This window comes from Odontesthes bonariensis, chromosome 1 (assembly GCF_027942865.1).
Source record: "Odontesthes bonariensis isolate fOdoBon6 chromosome 1, fOdoBon6.hap1, whole genome shotgun sequence".
Lineage (NCBI taxonomy): Eukaryota > Metazoa > Chordata > Actinopteri > Atheriniformes > Atherinopsidae > Odontesthes > Odontesthes bonariensis.
The window spans coordinates 31,981,278-31,999,967 of NC_134506.1; the positions used below are offsets into that span (position 1 = coordinate 31,981,278).

Consider the following 18,690-nt stretch of genomic DNA (forward strand, 5'->3'; position numbering starts at 1 on the left):
ATTATGAAGTCTTTAATCATTCATGTACCACCGTGTACCACTCAAACTTCCATTTAATGAAACCAAACATTTGCAAGGTGAATTCAGATAGGTGCTCATCTCTTTTAATGATGGAACTCCAGTCTTATGGGACAGCTCAGTACATCAGCGAAACATAATACCCCTTTACATATGGTTAGCTTTCACACTGTAGCATTACAACCAGAAGCATGTTAGACAGCTACAGTAGTTCATCAACAGAGGACAAGGAGTGGGATTCTATCCAACAGCCAATTAAGGACAGAGCTTCATCTCATCATAATCACCTGGAAAAATACCTTAAAAAGTGCTCAGTCACATCAGTAAACTTTAGTGAACCATGCCCGATTCATAAGTTCCAAGTTAGATTTTAGCCAAACAAAGAAATATAAAGGCTTTGTGACACTAACAACACACACATTAACTTGCTTCTCTGGATCTGACATCCAAAACTAACTTTTTTTTTTTCTTTTTCCTTCCCCTATGGTCAGACAAAATATAAGTAGAATTGGATGTCCCAAAACAAAAGTTCACCATTCACAAACATCAAGTTTTATATTGAATGTAACAAAGTTTGGAGAAGATTGGGAGTGCAACACTAACCTGACAGACACACAATTAAAGCCGGCATATAAGAGGACACTTCATACAGACAGAACTACAGAAGGATCCGTTTGGGTGTGGAGGTGGAGCGAGGCAGCGCCGCAAGGGGAGCCCTTTGTTTTAGGATGCCAACACTTTGTTCGTTAAACCGGCAGGAGTGTAATCAGCAATCTGTTACAGTGCTCAAGGTGATCTAAAAAAAGGTCAGGCGGCACCACCAACCACAGCCAAACGAGCCAAAACACGCAAGCGCACAGATGAGGGAGCATCCACCCATAGATTTAACTTGTAATGAAACAAGAGTTGGAGTGAATTAATACAGCAGTTTCTGGTAAGGATGTATTCATCTGAGGCCCTAAAGACTGGTGTGATTGGAAAAAGGAAGAAAAAAAAAAAAAATAATCTATGTCAAAGGAATGGACACATGAAGTGGAATTGTACAGTGCAAAACTCCACCCCCACCCATAACAGCTCTCAGGCCATTAAGGCCAAGTTATGTCTTAACATTTCTTTGCATCCTTCCCTAATAGCTAAATATTCGAGTCTGTGAGCCCTGGTGTTGCATGAGAAGGACTGTGAGGTGGAGAGCTATGAAAGAGATGAAAGTGAAGGGAGGAAGCAGGGCAGCCATGTTGGCTGTTCAGGCCACCAGAACCACACGCATGGTGTTGGTGTAACCAGAGCCAGGACGCCAGCCGGTCAAGACGATGACAACATCACCCTCCTTGAAGAAGCCTCTGGCCTTGCCTGGAAAATTCAACATGAGATGTTCAAAAAGCATTTCACAGCAGAAATGGTTGAACAGTGTTCTGCATCAGAGAATAAGAGTACAATATCAAAGGGGTTGCTCACCCATTTCCATTGCAAAGTTGACGCGCATGTCAACATCTTCTGCCCACACATCGTTGGAGGGCTTGGTGTAGAGGACTGGGAAGATGCCGCGGTACAGGTGGGCCTGACGCGCTGTTTGGCCATTACGGGTCACAGCGAGGATTGGAGCACGGGGCCTGTACCTGGAGATCAGGTGGGCAGACCTGCAAACACACCCAAATACAGCTGAGCACAACAAATCGATGCATGAAGAGCAGCCCTGTGGTTACAAAAAGAAACAACCCTTAACCAATTTTAAATGACTTGGGATTCTACTTTGATTGTGATATGCAATCTAATCATAATAACAGAGGGAACTATAAAGAAACATAAGTGCTCAGACTAATAGCATTTAATGTCTTTATTATCCATTACAGATTGGAAAAAGTAAGCGAAAGCCATGGAATTATACAACCGGGTAAAATGTTACCGGCGCTGGTCGTCTAAGATGGAAAAACTCTAAAATCATCCCACAATATCTCCTTTTGATTAAGATTTTTGCTATGAAATCAAATACATGACAAAATTAGATTAATATAATTTTGTATATAAATCATAAATCTGAGGGGTTATAACCCTAATTCTGTCCAGCCTTGGTCAGTTATTGGCTTGTTTGAACATTCACTGTGAAGAGACCATGTAGTTTCACGTACTTTTCCAGCCAACATACTGAATGTTTGACGTCTTCCTTATGTGGAAGAACAATATGTTGATTTGAATTGCCAAAAAAAGAAAAAAAAGAAGACAGGCGATGTCCGACATGGCAAGTAAAAAAATTATACACACACACGGACTTTTGACCATTATTGTACATTTAAAAGAGGAATAAAAGGATAAAAATTTTATAGAACTGCTGAATGTTTTATCACTCTGTAATCCATTTACCCAAAAACTTCACTACATCTAAATTACCTCCATGCACAGAGATCTGACAAGAAATTATTTCCATATGAATAAAAACTCTGCATCCCACCAATTTCAAGTGTTTTCAGATATTCTGGCACATTTTGACTTCTCGTGTTTGGCGGACCTCCTTAATCCTTTTAATTGAAATAACTCCATAGACTCAATTAAAACTACAGCAAAATATGTTGAGTTGCCCCACTTTATTGACTGTGTAGTGCACGTGTTTGAATGCTCACGACGCTCTGGGAAGTCAAAGGAGCCAAAATGAGTGACAACACATCATGGCAGTGCAGAGGCTTTAGATCACTGTCAGCAGCCCAGTTGATGTCCACTCAGACATTCCGGTTGAAGCAGTCAAGGCTTAGGGCCACTGAATGAGAAAATGTATTTAAATCATCTCCAACAATATTGAAATTTTATGTTTGGAAAACAATAGTTTACCAGCTCTTCCCTAACATTGGAGCCTTTCAATTCTCCTATGAGACAGGTGAGATGATTCTTGATGCAGCACACTGCACCTCTCCACACTCAGATTTTCATATAATCAGGAGTGATATCAACCCTCTTGACAAGCAGACACCAGGACTGGGCTACTGACATTCCCCACATGCACTCATAGAATCAGTTTCTTACTCTACACCCCCCCCCCCCCCCACATAGCCACAGGCATTCAAATAAATACATACACACACACACACGTCCAAAATTAAAAGGAGTGGGATGTCTAAGAGCACGTCAGGTGCTAGAGGGAGAATTAAAGTTGTGTTAAATAGGCTGGCATGAGTTAAGAACACTTACCTTCTGTTCCAGAATCATTTTACCACTATCCCTCTCTTTCTTACCTCCCAGTCTTAGTGAGAATAATGATGGCACTAGCGCAGCATTTGATGGAGGACTCCACAGCTCCAACTGCTACTGCCTCGGAGGGGTCTCTGCTCAGGTGGGAGTGTCTCCTCAGCTCCTCGAACAGCTGTCTGTGGAAGGTGGCTGCTTCTGCCTCCCGAGCTATCTGGGCCCCCAAAGGGAAGGGTGGGCCTAGGGTTACTCTCAATCACACAAGCCTCAACTACATGCTGAGGCACTCACACCGCTGGGCGGAACGGGCAAACATGTAGCCAGACTCCTGGTTAAACAGCGATGGCCAGTGAATAGAGAGATGTCCAAAATCATCAGCCAAGTGGGGAAAAAAGTGGTGGCTTAATGTGGGAATTTTGACATTTTCACACCAGCTTAAAAGGTTTAAAACCGTCACTGGTAAGTATTATATTGATAGATAAATGGCTGACTAAATAAATAAGCAGTCTAGTTAAGGTGTTTGCCAGTTCTCCCAGTTACTCCCTTTGTTAACCCCTGTCTGACCCTACTCTCCCTCTCTCCTAAAGTATTCAACAGGGATTTCCACGACGTGCCACGACCAGATAACCTGCCTACCTTCCAGAGCCTGTGAGCACAATGATCGCAGAGGCTAAGCTCTTAATGGAAGCCTCGACAGCGCCGATTGCAATGGCCTCAGCGGGGTCTTTGCAGTGCGGCGTGGAACGACGCAGGTCCTCAAACACCTGACGGTGGAACATGGCTGCCTCTGCTTCACGAGCAATCTGGCACAAATCAGGGCGAGATGCATCGAGCAAATGCATTCCCACACCAGGTGTGCACACAGATGAAAAAGAAATAAAAAAAAATGACAAGGGAAACAGATGGACAAAGTTGGAGAAACACAAAAAAAAGAAATTAAAGGGAAAGGAAAGGACAGAAGAAAAGATCAGTTAAGATCAGGGACAGTCAAGAGAAGAATTTAGGTGTGCAGTTAGTGGGGGGGACACAGGGAAACAACGTTAAAACAGAGTCAAAACTTAAACAGAACATCTATTTACATGATGTTACATTTAAAACTGAAATATAGCCTACTCTAATATGAGGTTAAAGCAGATGTACAGCTAAATGAACATTTAAAAAAGGACTGACATTAAAATATATATTAAACATGAATGTCACATTAAGGCTTTTAAAAAAAAAATAAATAAATAAAAAAAATAAATAAAAAAAAGAAACGTCTAAGAGCTGCTAAAAACCTGACCTGTGTTACAAGAGAATTGAAAACAAGCTTGTGCAGACAAAGTTCATTAGATTGTTAAAAAAAGCCAGAAAGAAAGAGAGAAGCATTGGAATCATTAGCAAAAGTGGCACAAAGGTTAGTCATTGAGTTTTTTTTGCTTCCCCTAACTAATGAGTCGTTTAGGATGAACTACAGTGGTGCTTGACTCTGGATTTTGAGGCATCAGTTACAACTTCAGCAAAAGTGCAACAAGCTCTCTCTAAATAGGAGCGTTAGGACTACTGAGTCACCGAGACATCTGCATTGTAGCTGAGGATAGCAGAAGTTAGCCGAGATAGGCTTGAGCAGTGACGGACAGACAAGATGGCACCGAATTCATTTTCTTTCGCTGCAATTAATACGAATTATAATTTTGATGGAAACTGATTACAACTACATTAGCTTTTAAAAATGTTGAATCCAAGATCTAGACAAGGTGCTTTGCTGGTGTCTTTCCCTAAATCACAAAAACAACCATCACACAGAAAGATTTCAAGCAATGTCCTCCATGCCATGTCAGTGATTAGTTATAATGCACTGTTTGAGCCCTTTGTGTGCATGCGACCGCTAAAAACTGCAAATTTCACTCTCTTCAGACTTCATTTTGTATATTTAATGCAGAATACCATACTTATACTGCATGTTTTCAGGCACCTCGAGTCTTTGCTGACAAAGAATTTAGCAGATCAGTTTAGAGATTCCATTGCAAAGCAATCAGTTGAAGAGAACAGCCGCTGTAGTGCATTGTTAGACAGAGAGGTGCAGGCAACAGGCATCCAGTCTGGTTTTGGGGGAAAAGTACCAACATGCCATTGAATTCAAGTTAAAAAAACAACTTAAGAATGTTGTAGGATCTGTCAATACGATTATACCCAACTGATCTTTTTTCCATTAGCAGACCGATTAGCCATGTTTACACATGAACTGGAGTTCTGAATAATTAAATAATAGAGTTTTCTATTTTGTCTGGAGGAGAATTTCCTGCTGACCCTTATAGCGCTTTCCAATTGCTCCTCACTATTGTGGATATGTGAAGAAAACAGAACTTCATATTAACGCAACAAGGAGTCTATTAGAACACAGGTGTTCGCATGCACACTTATTTTCTAGCTGTGAAATCCAGTCTTCAGCAGAACCAAACTGTCAGCACATTCTCCTAAAATTCTCCAGTGTTCATGTGTAAAAGCGGCCAATGAAAGTGAATATCCTTCTGGATAATCACTAGAAATAAAGATGTACAAGCGACAGAATTTGGTTCAGAACTCTGCAGTTTGGCCAAGCAAGGAAAAAAGAAAAGCACTAATTTGAAGATGAGTGACAACAGATGTGTCCAGGTGAACACACAAAAATCAGAAAAGCTCAATTTCCAAGAAGCTGCTGCTGGGTTTCTCCCCCCCCCTCCTCCTTTTATTTCTAGAACCTAATTTCTCATATCTTAATTAAGGAATACAAATCATCAAAGCTCATGTAAACATAATTAATGTCTCTACTACATAAGTTGTGCTTGTTGAATTGTCATTAATATGCATGAACTCACCATGTGCTGTGTGCGCACTGCCTCAAGAGGGTAGTCTCCCTTGGCTGTCTCCCCACTCAGCATGATACAGTCAGCTCCATCCAGGACAGCATTAGCTACGTCACTGCCCTCAGCACGGGTGGGTCTAGGCTTCTTGATCATGCTCTCCAACATCTGAATGGAAAATTAAACTTGCATTGTTTCACATACTTATACCTACAAGTACACCCAGTCATCGGCACAAACGTGATCTCCTGGGGTAAATCTAGCTTAACAGTATTTGCTGTTCCACTGTCTGACCTGAGTGGCACATGTGATTGGCTTGCCAGCTCTGTTGCAGCGACCAATCATCATCTTCTGGGCCAGGAAGACCTTTTCCGTTGGGATCTCAATACCCAAGTCACCACGGGCAACCATGATGCCATCACTAGCCTCCATGATTTCATCAAATCTGTAAAACAGGCAGAAAATAACCAATTGAATAACTACTATTATTTAGAGGATGTTAAACAGTACCACAGACATGTTAAAAGTATTTTTCAGGGCTTCTTTACATCAGGAAATTTGCTTTCATAACCACAAGAATTGACATAGATAAAGATAATTTTACTTAACTGCATATAAATGCACCATTATGTAAATAAAAGATTATAATGACCTTGGCTAGCACAAAGAAAAATATTCTGCCACAAACAATTCATCCACATACACACCTGCGGACACCCTCGTGGTTCTCCAGTTTGCTGATGATCTTAATGTTTTTGCCTTTCTCTCCCAGCACTGCTCTGACAGCATGTACATCTGCTGCTTTGCGAATGAAGGAGGCAAAGACCATGTCGACTCCATGAGCAACACCGAACTGCAGATCCTGGATGTCTTTATCTGAAACAGCGGGCAGATCTACGGCGGCCCCGGGGAGGTTCACCCCCTTCTTGCTGCCCAGGGTGCCACCGTTCTCAATCTCGCACATCAGGAAATCCGAGCCTTAGAGAAAAATAACCATTAGCACACAAAAGATCACCGGAGAATTCCTGGGGTGAAACTTGTTCGTGCCCATCACTCTTCCACTCACCAATCTCCTTGACCTGCAGGGATACGAGTCCGTCATCGATGTAGATCTTGCTGCCAATGTCCACCACTTTAGTAATGTTCTTGTAGTCGAGCCAGAGGACCTCCTCCGTGCAGTTTTCCTGGTAAGCGTCGTCCAAGGTAATCTTGATCATGCTGCCTCTCTTCAGCTCCACCTCGGCTGTGCCACTCTGTCACATAATCAACAGTCATAATGTTACTTTCTGGAAGATTAGTTGTCATATCAGATGTTCTTGAGCCATTCTAAATGTTCTAGTGAGGCAAACCAGAAAAAAAAATAAAATAGGTGATGATAAACTTACTCCCTGAATGAGGCCAGTCCTGATCTCTGGGCCTTTGGTGTCCAGGGCAATACCGATGGGCCTGTACTGGATGCTGCCGGGCTCGAAGCTCTCGCAGGCCTCACGCACATTCTTAATGGTCTCTCCATGGTACTACAGAAAGAAAAACTTTCATATGTGAAAATCTGCAAAAGACCACACAAATTAAGATTGCGAATTGCACTTATAACCACTGTGACCAATCCTGAGATCTGTAGTCTCTTCCTCTTTGGTCATTTAATCTATGGTTGTGCGAGTTTTCAAGGTGCGCATGACAACCCACAACCATAAAATGATTTATATGTGTACCATCACTATCATTATAGGGTCATATACTTATCTCCCACCTTGATAAGCAAGATACTGATGATAGAAACTGAAAGCGTTTATGTCAAATATTGTTCGTGTGATATGTATAGTGACAAGGAGAAGGAATTTGCCAAGTATGCATCGACTATAAAGTTGTTGGCAGCAATAAACTAGATCAAAACGGTCCAATTTAGAATGGTGCCATCATAAGCGGCTGTCCTTGAGCACACCTTAATGTTATGACACACAATAAACTTCAGGCACATTTATTGTGATTTTATTATAAGTCAGTTGAAGAGGTGGAGGGTTTTGAGGAAATTTCTATGACAAGTTTGAACTGGTCAACAGGCACAATAAACCTGAACAACTCAAATCCAAGCACAGTTTAAAAAAAAAAAAAAAAAAAAAGCTTACAAATAGCCTTTATAAAATCCTGACTGATGTGGTCTTTTCTTTAAAACAGAGGTTGTTTAAAGTTCGGTTTTGAAGGATTACAGAGACAATCGAAGTAAGTGCAGCGTTTTCCTGAAAATGTTGTCGTCGGTCATGATGATTGCTATGCTGTCACAATTGCTGCTATATCTTACTCTTGCTGTGGGAAACGTTGGAAGAAAAGAAATTCAGTATGACTGTGTTTTCACACCCTTTAGGAGGCTAATTAACAGTTAGTGCAGTGTTCGTGGTTGTGAAGACAGCTGGCTGCAGCACCCGGCCTTTGCTGCTCACCTGGGTAAACAGGGCCTACAGTAATTACTTAAGTGGCTGGCAATCACGTTAGCCGCTTTTCACTCAGGCAACAGACTGCGTGCGACTACACTTGCCACACTATGACTGACCTGGTCAGTCATAGTCAGATGGTGTCACCATTAGCAAAAATCGACTTTTAAAGAAAAAAGTAAAAACAGCTAAATTGCATTTTAAGTAGGCAGTTGTTGAAGAAACTGGGTTTGAAATTCAGTTGAAAATGTAGTTTCAGAAAGTTAAAATATCATTTATTTTCTGAATCATGAAACTAAATCTACTTTCTCTTTGCCACTAAAATGGACTGACCTTGGCGTTAATTTGTGCTTACAAACTTACAGAGTCTAGCACACTGGTGAGGAGATAAAGGATGAGCAGAAGGTTACAGATAATGTACAGGAAGTTTGGCAAGCCATCACAGAGTGCTTAGTCAGTGTGGCTGTTACCAAAAATACATGATCTTATTTATGCAGATTCATTTTTTGTTCTGGCAAATCAACTATTTACTTTGCACTTTAGATTCAGTGGCACTTTAGTTTTTTTAAATATCAATGGACATTATTTTAGCAAATAGATTTTCTGAAAACTAAAAAATGAGTAGCATAAAAGGAATGTGAAATAAATCGTCTCATGCCAACTGCAGAGGCTATATAGACATAATAGTTTTAGGTAAATGTTATATTATCATTCTAAATTTAGCAGTTAGAGGCTTAACACCAAATGAGACAACCTTGTAGTTGTATTTTTGCAGAAGCAAAAAGAAGCCAAACCAATATGACACTGGTTTACGTCAGCAAACGCCCTCCCTGCATTGGCCATTGAGACCAAAATCCATCAACAACCATTTAAGGCGAGTTTCAAATACCTGAAACTGAATAAACCATTTCATCACAGTGTAGGTTTTCATTCATCTATGCAAATCTTTTCAAAATCCAAAAAACAAATTTATCTCAATTTAAAAGTTGCATCATTTGTGAGCCGACGGTGGTCATTGAGCCAGAGTTTTAACCTTGTCTAAGTTAGTCCAACTATTGGTTTGTGTTGGCTGGCCTACTATTGCTTGAAGCACGAAGTTGATTACAGTTCACAATGCAATATGTGCTTATTTGCTGTAAGCCTGTTGATGGCGGACTTTCACAATAGCTTGAAAAGTAAAGAAAGACAAAAAAAAAAAAAAAAAAAAAGATATATTTGCCACATAGCTCAACATATCAACAATGGCCACTCTGTGATAAAGCACAGAACCGTGTTTGGGAGGGAATTATTAGTACAATTAAAACGTGACTTTACTATCAGAATGATAGATTTGCTTGTTTAACATGTTCAAACAGCAGCAATATGTGTGAAAGACAAAAAAAACAAAACAACCCACCTCATGTGAGCCATGAGAGAAGTTCAAGCGAGCAATGTTCATTCCAGACTTGATCATCTCCTTCAGCATCTCCACTGAACGAGAGGCTGGCCCTGTGGGACGTTATTGGAATGAAAAGGATTTAATGTAGAAGTTCAAATAAGTTTAAGTTCATTTGAAATTGTTCTCTAGTAATGGGACTTCTGCAACACTGCATCATGTAAGACACTTCTTTTTTAATTCTAAAGAAGGCAAACAAAAAACATCAACCAACCTATGGTGCAGATGATGCCAGTGTTGCGTGCAGTGGTGGGCTCTGAGTCGATGTCCAGCAGGCACATGTGTTCCAGGAAGGTGTCGGCCATGGCAGCATTGAGCTGCTGAGTCTGGATGAAGGCAGAGCCCATATCTGATTTTGACTGAGGCATGGCAATTACTGGAGAAGTTCTGCATGAGAAAAGATAAACAAAGGACAAACAAGTTATTTTTGTTCAAAATGCTGAATTCCACTAGAGTGACAACATGCATCATTCCTTTTACCAACAAAAATGACCTCTCAACTTTCCGTCTCCCCGTGAATATATTGATGTGCGTCCAAGCTTCCAATTCATTTATAAAGTCATGCCGACATCCGCTTATTTATACATTCAGCGTTACGTGTGACATCGCACAGAGCTCCAACTAATGTTGGCCTTATTTTCCAATCACAATTTCTGACTTCTTTGGCCAGCCGACAGCATCTCTCATGGGTATTTGGCTGCATAGATATATATACTTGAGCTTTGCCGATTTTAGAGAGAGATGCAAAAAGATGGATATTTTGTGAAGCACTTAGTGAATTTGAGTCTTGTCGATCATATACACGCAGGAGTGATTCAGTCCATGATCTGAGTACGTTTGTCCAGCTTTGAGAAGCTTGATTTTGTCTGTGCTAAAACATTTACATGCATTTTTAAACTGTGAAAGGTAAAGACAAACAACAGTGTTTCCCGCAGTGCATTATAGTCAAGGCGGCCGCCTTCGCACACTCGCACTGCCGCCTTGCCAACGTTCCCAAAAAAAAATTTTTTTTTTTTTTTAAACCGAAGTAATAATGCTTTGCCAGGCTCAGACATTAAAGCTGCCGTCCGCAGGTTTTCAAAATTCCGAGTACAAATCCGGAAAATTCGAACTGATACAACTTTCAGGTCCCTCCCCCAACCTCTAACAAGCTCCGAATCGCCCCCCAAACCCCTCCCCCTCTGTGGACGAGGTTGTGCACGTGAGTTCACACCAGTGTGAGCGCACACAAGCTGGGGCAGACTCACGCTCAGCAGCGTGTGCACAAGCTGTGATTGACAGGTAGGATTCCTCCACCCTAACTTGATTGGTTAAAAACAGAGGGAGAGGGAGTTACAGATTTCTTTATTTTTCCTAAACAGCCTATTTAATATTCTACTTCCAGAATCCCATGACAGTTCAAGCTAATATGACTAAAAAAAAGTTGCCGACCGCAGCTTTAAAAGATAGCATTGAATTGCGACACCTACTGGTTGTTAATGTAAATAGTTAATAATGTAAATAAAAAAGTGTTACAGCTCTTAAACAGCTTTGTTATTGCTCTAACAGCCCCCGTCCCATTCCAAATACACCCACCCCCCCGGCCGACGACTCACCACCTTGACTAAGCAATTTCCTGCGGGAAACACTGAACAATGTAAAAAAAAAAAAATTAATAAAAACAGGGGGGGGGGGCAGTTCCATGTAAATAATGGGCTACTGTCAGCAAGACTGTCTTTTCTTAAGTTGATATGCCACACCGTTTCCATATTCTATACTGAGAACAGAATAGTGTGGTTTACTGAGCTGCTCCACAATGTTGTACATTCTGTCCCCCCACCCAATTCTTGCTGAGTCACCCATGGCAACAACAGAATCACGAAGCTACAAGGGTGGCATTTCAAAGATTTCGTCACGATGTGCACCCCACATGGTAGCATAGAAGAGATGTTGCATAAAATCCGTTTTTCCAAGTCAAAGACTCATTACTGTCAGTTGCACACATCAAATGAGAACTTCCCCTTTCCTCCTCCTCTTTCAGACTCTTTCAACATGACTCCCTGAATAAACTCCCCGACCTAAACGCATATCTCAACCAACAGCCAAGGTGTGTTTGAGCAAGGTGTAGAATTGTACCAGTTATGATGAGGAATGCTGCCACTTTTACAGCTCTGGTTGCTGTGGTTACATAACTACAGTACAGCTCACTTAGCCTAAAAAGCTTCAATGGCCAGTCTATTTGGTGGTAGAGTATATTGGACTAATTTCATTAAACTCTGGTATTGAATCCACTTAAAAGTGTATGCAGTTTTATAAAAGTAGAAAAAAAAATGGCTTTCCTTATGAAATTCTTTATCAAAGTCAGGAATAAGTTATAAAACAGATTATGAAAGCAAAATGCAATCAAATTAAACTAGACTGGCATTCAAAAGCCAGCTCAAAACCCACCTGTTCAAAATCACCTACAACACCCCCCACCCCCAATGTGCCTAAAGTCTGTAACAGTGTTTTTCTCTTGTCTTTTTGTTTATAATGTCTTGTTTTCTGCTAGTTCCTTATGTAAAGTGTCTTTGAGCATTTGGAAAAGCGCTATATAAAACTTATGTATTATTATCATTATAATATTGAGGCAATGAGCAAGTGATACAGGTTTGTAGCTGAACAATAACACCCTTTGCCCAATATAAAACTATTATTATTATCATCATTACTCTACATTCCATGTGCCAATTCACTTCACAGTCTCAACTACCCAATAGAGAGATCATGTTTCCCTCAGGTTAAATTATACATGGCAGTGCCATCCAAGCAAGAACACTCACTGGCTGAGCAACAAGCAGACAACCTCTTTTATCTTTAGGAAAACTACCACTTCATAGTTTTCCCTCATTCTCTACAGACAGCGGCTAGATCCGTCTTATAAACCTAACCCTCACCAGGTGGTCCTAATGACAACGCAGGGCAATACATACAATTTGATCCAGCTGGGTGTTTAGAGCGTTACGTGCTGGACATCAATGATTGCAACAGCTTTCAATTCAATGTCAGCCTGCAGGAACTACTGAGTATTTACTAGAATGACTAGCACATCTCAACACAACAGTATGTAAAGGCTGGTCTAACTCACAGAAGAGAGTTTCATAGATAGAAATAAACACTAGTTTTGGGCTGGTGCATCTGCAACTGGAGACAATGACAGCGTCCTCAAACAACACACGTGGTCTGACTTCCTTTTACTCATCACATCCAATTTACAAATGCATCATGGCAGGGGATTCCAGACAGAGCCGCTATACCAACATGAGCTGCAGACTGATGATGTAACATTTCCATCAATGAGCCAGACCGCTGCTGTACGTGAGAGCAGTCACATCCCTCTACTGCGACACACACAACCTCTCTGGCTGGGCTGAACCACAGGGACAGACTGCAGGGTAGTTGTGCGAGTAAAGCACTTGAGGAGAATAAATACAAGAGGACCATTTCAACATACACTTGACTGGTGGGAACAAATCCCACATTATATCTGGATAAAATAAATAACCCATAACAGGTTTTTCTTTTGCTCCCATCAAGTTATCAGAAGTTTGCTGGTAATCACTTTGGAAATATGATCAGTTTTCTATACAATCTTAAAAATGATGAATCATTGTTGTGTATTAGTAGCCATCTGGACTAGGTAATGCTAGACATTTGGTGAAACGCCATTTTAAATTCTTCCCAGTATAGACATTAGAACTTCAAAGTTTGAACAAAGGGAAGCATTTCCATCTCAAAGGGAAAAGTGAAGTCCAAGTTTGAGACAACTCGGTTTTGAAAAGGTTTAGCGAGGTAACAATACCAATGAACAACAAATAAAATAAAATACCAGAACAAACACTTTATCTAATAACAGTTACAGTAATAAATCAAATACGTGGCTGGCTTCTTGTGCTACAGCTGCAGAACATGAAAACATTAAATGTTTAATGCATACTGTCTAATATTGTGCATGCACATCTCAATCCCCCCCCCTGCGCTGCCAAATATCATGTCAAAGTCTGTATCTTTATCATTTCAGTAAAATACTGTCCACTGGCAACATGGCCTAAACTATTGCCTGTATCCTCAGGTGAAGTATTGGTCTTGAACCAGAGAGAATATGACACAAAATTAAAATACAAAAATCCGTTGGAAACATCCCTCCCAACTACCTTTATGACCCTGTGTTTTAGAACCTGGTTGTTATTATGGAAATATATAATCATGTTATCAGCAGGAATAGCCGGCCAACAAACATTGATATCTTGTCCGACTCCAGGATGGCTGGTGAGTAACCACAACAGCAGCAACACTGACACAGATGCATGACTACTTTAAGAGATGGCTCCATAATAATCCCTTCCAATCCCTTTTCAACTCATCTACCTCAGAAACAACCTTTGTCAAAACCTTTTCTTGTCAAACTGAGGAATTTCCATGCAACTCTTACTATTTACTTATGAAATAAGCCAGTCCAATCATTAGCAGGCCTAGTAACATGGCAGCAGTGTAGCACAGCATTCACTATCATCTACTATGGCTGTGATGTAACACTGGGCTAATCCAAAATTGACTCTCATAGATAGTCGATTCCTTAAACCACTAACACCCACTCAACCAAGGCACCGTTTACAGAGTACTCTACATACCCCCTGTAGATCCTCCTGTTCCTCTTGGGGACAGTCAAGCACGTTAACAACAATGACCTCCAGAGCCACCCCAGTGTGCTCGAGCCTCCAGCGCCAGTGAACAAACTATTCCTTGCAACAGCAGAACCGACGGCTGCTGTGCGTGTGCGTATGTGCGACACTTTCAGGAGCTCAAGAGTAAATCCATTCAATGCGGATAAAGGACATGAAGAGCGCCTGCTGTAACCGGGCAGTTGCCATGACCTGATCCAATGGACACGCATGAGGCTTCCACCACAGCACATCAGAACAGTGCCACACCGATGTTACTGCCAGCATAGCTCATACAAGCCGAGGGCTAAAAACAGAATGTGCCATCTATGCTAATTATAACAGCACGCAGAGCCTCTGTTTAGAAATGTAATACTCAGAATGTACGATGGCACTTACACTATGCTGCTTGGTCATTGAACTCCCACGCGGTCTTTTGATGGTGTGCCGAACCAGTTTACATCAACTAATAGCCTAATCTGTGCATCTTGGATAGAAAGTGAACACCTTATATCAGAAACTGAGCTTTCTGTCCAATTTCTGTCAAATCAGCACAAGTGAGTCCTCTGTGTCAAAAGGAAAACCCACTAGATGGCTCTATGTGAAATAATCCATCAAAGAAGCACCTAAAAGTGGGGTGAGGTGGCATGGGAGCAGTGCCAGCTGCGACAGGCCAAACCTCCCGCACTGCCCATCCCCTCTGCTGCGGCTAAACTTTCAGACTCTTAATGGCAGGTCAAGGACACTTTAACTCAAAAGAGAAAATTGTAGTTTTGCAGTCCACATACTGCACACAGTAGCAGCAGGTACCTGTCATGGTGGTTTTTAAAGATGACAAACAAATCAACAGCTCCAGTCTAGACTTATGAAAGACAGCTTTCAGATACATTCATCTGTTAAGAAACTTTGATTTGACTAGGGTTTGAGGGCAAGTTTGTCACTAAAAAGGTTCACTTTGTCTAATTTTGTCTTTCACAAAACTCAGTGTCCCTTGATACTATGACCTGCCAGTTTCTATGGGTTTTAGAACCATATTTTGTCAACAGAGCCTTCAAACAGGAAAAACAATGACAGGATCTGCAGAAATGCATGTTTTTCCACAGCATAACAAAAGCACACGCAGGCTATGCTGCAGGCTCAGCCCCAGTGGATGCATCTGATTGGGGGGGGCTATCATAATCTAAAACAAGACCTCTGACTAGGCATTCTTTTAGTAAAATAATCTTTTTCTGCTGTTTTTGGAATAGACAAAAGATGTAAAGAAAATGGAACAGTTATCCCATACCAAGGACACCAGTCCAGGGGTATAAAGGCAAGATGAGACCTGCCCTCATTCTTTTGTATTCAGTGTCAATAAGTCTACTCTCTGTGCAGCAAAGTACTGCAGTGAAACTGCCAGAGCAAAAACTAATGAACTGCATTCATCATAAAGCGCTTATTTCCTTCAGCATAACTATATATTGGTGTGAGTTTATTTAAAATCTCCGAGGAAATGTTACATGAAATTAAATGTTCGAGTGAACGGGTGGAATTTAACCCATTACACGAACTCAGTCGACTTTCAACAACGAGTGACATTCTAAGCTTCTGTGCGTTCATGTGACAGGATAATCGAGATAATCATGTCATAGAATTGAAGCAAAAGTAAAGACGATGCGGTAAAGGTCACGTTCTCTCATCCTGCGTCACATTTTCCTGATCTAGATGCATCGCAGCGATTCACCAATGGGAAACGAGAAGACGGAGGGGCCACACCCACAACGGGACGCAACAGGAAGCGATTCCACAACGGTTAATACTTGACGCATCACATTACATGTCACTATTTTACATATTAACTTTGGTAATAAAATAAGGTTACAACGTTATAGTAGTCTCTAGTATAAAGAGCTGCTTGAAGACCTCAGAAATTCGCTCAGATTATCCGTCGATTCAGTGCAGTACCAAGTCACAACGTTGAACACACGCGAAGCCGGAATATGAAGACCTAAGAACAAATGTATTACTTATCACAACTGTCCAGATAAATTACAACGTGTACATTAAGTTGTACGTATATTCTGCTTTGACAGGAAGTGAGTAAATGCCACACATCTATTAAAGACTAATATTTTTTTAATTACCAGCGTGGAAGATGAAACTAGAGCAAGCATTTAAGGTGAAAAAGGTTTTAAAGGAAGTAATGTGACATTCAATAATTTCAAACAACATATAACTACCAAGCCACAGGCCCTGCTGAAGATACCCACCTCGTCTCGTGGTATGCTGGGTAGAAGCGATGTGACTGCTGAGACTGAGAACAGCTCAAGGTGATCTCGCTTCTTTTCTAATTTAGTGGAACTACTTTCTAGAGATGCTGAGGCATATCCATCCGACAGTAAATAGATAAATAGAAAGAGTATACACTGATCTTAGATATTTATATCAGCTGTAGTTATAAATGCCTCACCATGTGAATGTTTTATTGCAGTACTGCTTTTGTGATAAATCAAGAATTGGTAAAAGATTAAGAATGACGCGGAAGGATATACAAATACGTGATGGAAGTGCTTGGTAAAGCTGCGAGCCAATCATGGCGCATGAATGCATCAGAAGAGCGTGAATTGCGACATGTGACTGCATGGAGAAGGGTAGTTTCCTTAAAGAAAGAAAATAACTGTTGGTTTGTTCGGTGTGCCCACTGTTCCACTTATTTGATTCATAAAATATTTTCGAAATACAAAATAAAAAATCAATACAGTTTTTTTTTTTTATTAATCATTAGAATGTTTTGGCTCCATCATTTTACGGATGTGGAAATCATCGGCTGGCAAAACGGTTCTTGGGCATCATAAACTTGTAAGCTTTCTTATACGCTATCACAATTGTCAGCATCTTTAGTTAACTTCTAAAACATGCTACAAAGATTAGACAGAGCTGAACAGAAGCCTCCAAACAGTGAACTGATTATAAGGGGATAAAATGAGTAAATTGCTGGTGTGCAGACTGCGAGGCACTATCTCCATCTACCGATGAATGGTAATATAGCACCAATGTCTACATTGAACATTTGTATGAACGAAAGAAGTACCCAAATCTTCCACTAATCTAAAATTAACATTGCCACATTTTAAGAATTCCTGCTTACAGATGAACGTACATTCCAAATCTTGCTGAGATGTATAAATATTTTCATCAAAATGCACTTTAGATTATATCAAAAAGGCCAATTCATTGCACATGTTATACATAAACCCTCAAGCTGCATGTAAATGTTGTAGCTTGAGGCAATTTTTCTAATACACAACAAATGTTTTTTGATATATATAGATATATAGATATATATTATATATCTATATATGTGCTCATTTCGATTTTTAAGCCAGAATAATTGTTAGGAATCTGTCCTTTGGTGTGATTAATCAAAATTTGTCCTTTGGGTTAAAGCGAGGAGATACCATCCTGCTTGTTATCCCATAGTTCACAAGCCACCATCTGTAATGACATGAGGTCTCACACATGGAAAATATTTGAGCCATTATGAAGTGAAATACGTGACAATTGAGGTCCTGGATTTACCATGTCTTATATCAAGCAATAATGTGAAAACGTAAAACCTTCAAATTATGACCAGTTGATCCCGTCAGTTCCAAAACGTTTATAGAGTGTCGATAAATGTACGGTAGATGGAACACAGTGGTTAACGTTCCCTTGTCCCAAGTTTTTGGAAGGGATTGCTGCGCCATCAAAATCAAAATTAGCATACATCTGTCAAAAGAGGGGAAAAAAACAAACAAAGCGAAACGCTTTGCTGTCTGGCATCTGTTTTTAGTTACCTTTTACACAGTGCAACAGCTATTTTAGAAATGGGGTTGTACTGTACAACATTCCATCAGTGGTACTTAATATTAAGTAAAGAAAACAGGATTTGATTGGTCTATTTGTTTTTGCTATTAATAGGTATTTCAGACCATATTTAATTATTAAGTATTTTAAGCATAGATGTGCACAAAAGGAGAAAGTACTCACCGTTATATGACACCATTATGTCAAATTCAAATGCATCACAGCTACAACTCTAGTTTTCTAAAACTGTAAAGCCACAATAGAGTCACTGATGGCCAACAGCTCTGGCATATCAAAGCACTTTGGAT

The 18,690-nt window shown here is 40.5% G+C and overlaps 1 protein-coding gene across 4 annotated transcripts; it reads right to left on the minus strand.

Annotated features, from left to right (window-relative positions):
• Nucleotides 1-82: 82 nt before the first annotated feature.
• pkma (pyruvate kinase M1/2a) lies at nt 83-16,893 on the minus strand. 4 transcript variants are annotated; one of them, XM_075464487.1, is made up of 11 exons: nt 16,807-16,893; nt 10,093-10,265; nt 9,840-9,931; nt 7,400-7,531; nt 7,081-7,267; nt 6,722-6,992; nt 6,309-6,459; nt 6,030-6,182; nt 3,829-3,995; nt 1,474-1,655; nt 83-1,368 (listed from the first exon to the last, which is right to left on the minus strand). In XM_075464487.1, exons 2-11 carry the CDS (start codon nt 10,244-10,246, stop codon nt 1,262-1,264), a joined length of 1,596 nt encoding a protein of 531 aa, XP_075320602.1. In that variant the 5' UTR covers nt 10,247-10,265; nt 16,807-16,893; the 3' UTR covers nt 83-1,261. The 4 variants fall into 4 exon arrangements, with proteins under 4 accessions (XP_075320602.1, XP_075320609.1, XP_075320596.1 ...); XM_075464494.1 differs by lacking the exon at nt 16,807-16,893 and adding an exon at nt 14,957-14,979; XM_075464481.1 differs by lacking the exons at nt 3,829-3,995; nt 16,807-16,893 and adding exons at nt 3,240-3,406; nt 14,528-14,803.
• Nucleotides 16,894-18,690: the final 1,797 nt, after the last annotated feature.

What these genes read in the sequence shown, in the direction of transcription:
- pkma (XM_075464481.1), bottom strand. Translation starts at nt 14,790, where the DNA reads ATGCGTGTCCATTGGATCAGGTCATGGCAACTGCCCGGTTACAGCAGG. An exon ending in CAATCACATGTGCCACTCAG is followed by an intron (nt 6,183 to 6,308) that starts GTCAGACAGTGG and finishes TTTTCCATTCAG; the next exon opens with ATGTTGGAGAGCATGATCAA. An exon ending in CAACTTTGCAATGGAAATGG is followed by an intron (nt 1,369 to 1,473) that starts GTGAGCAACCCC and finishes TGAATTTTCCAG; the next exon opens with GCAAGGCCAGAGGCTTCTTC.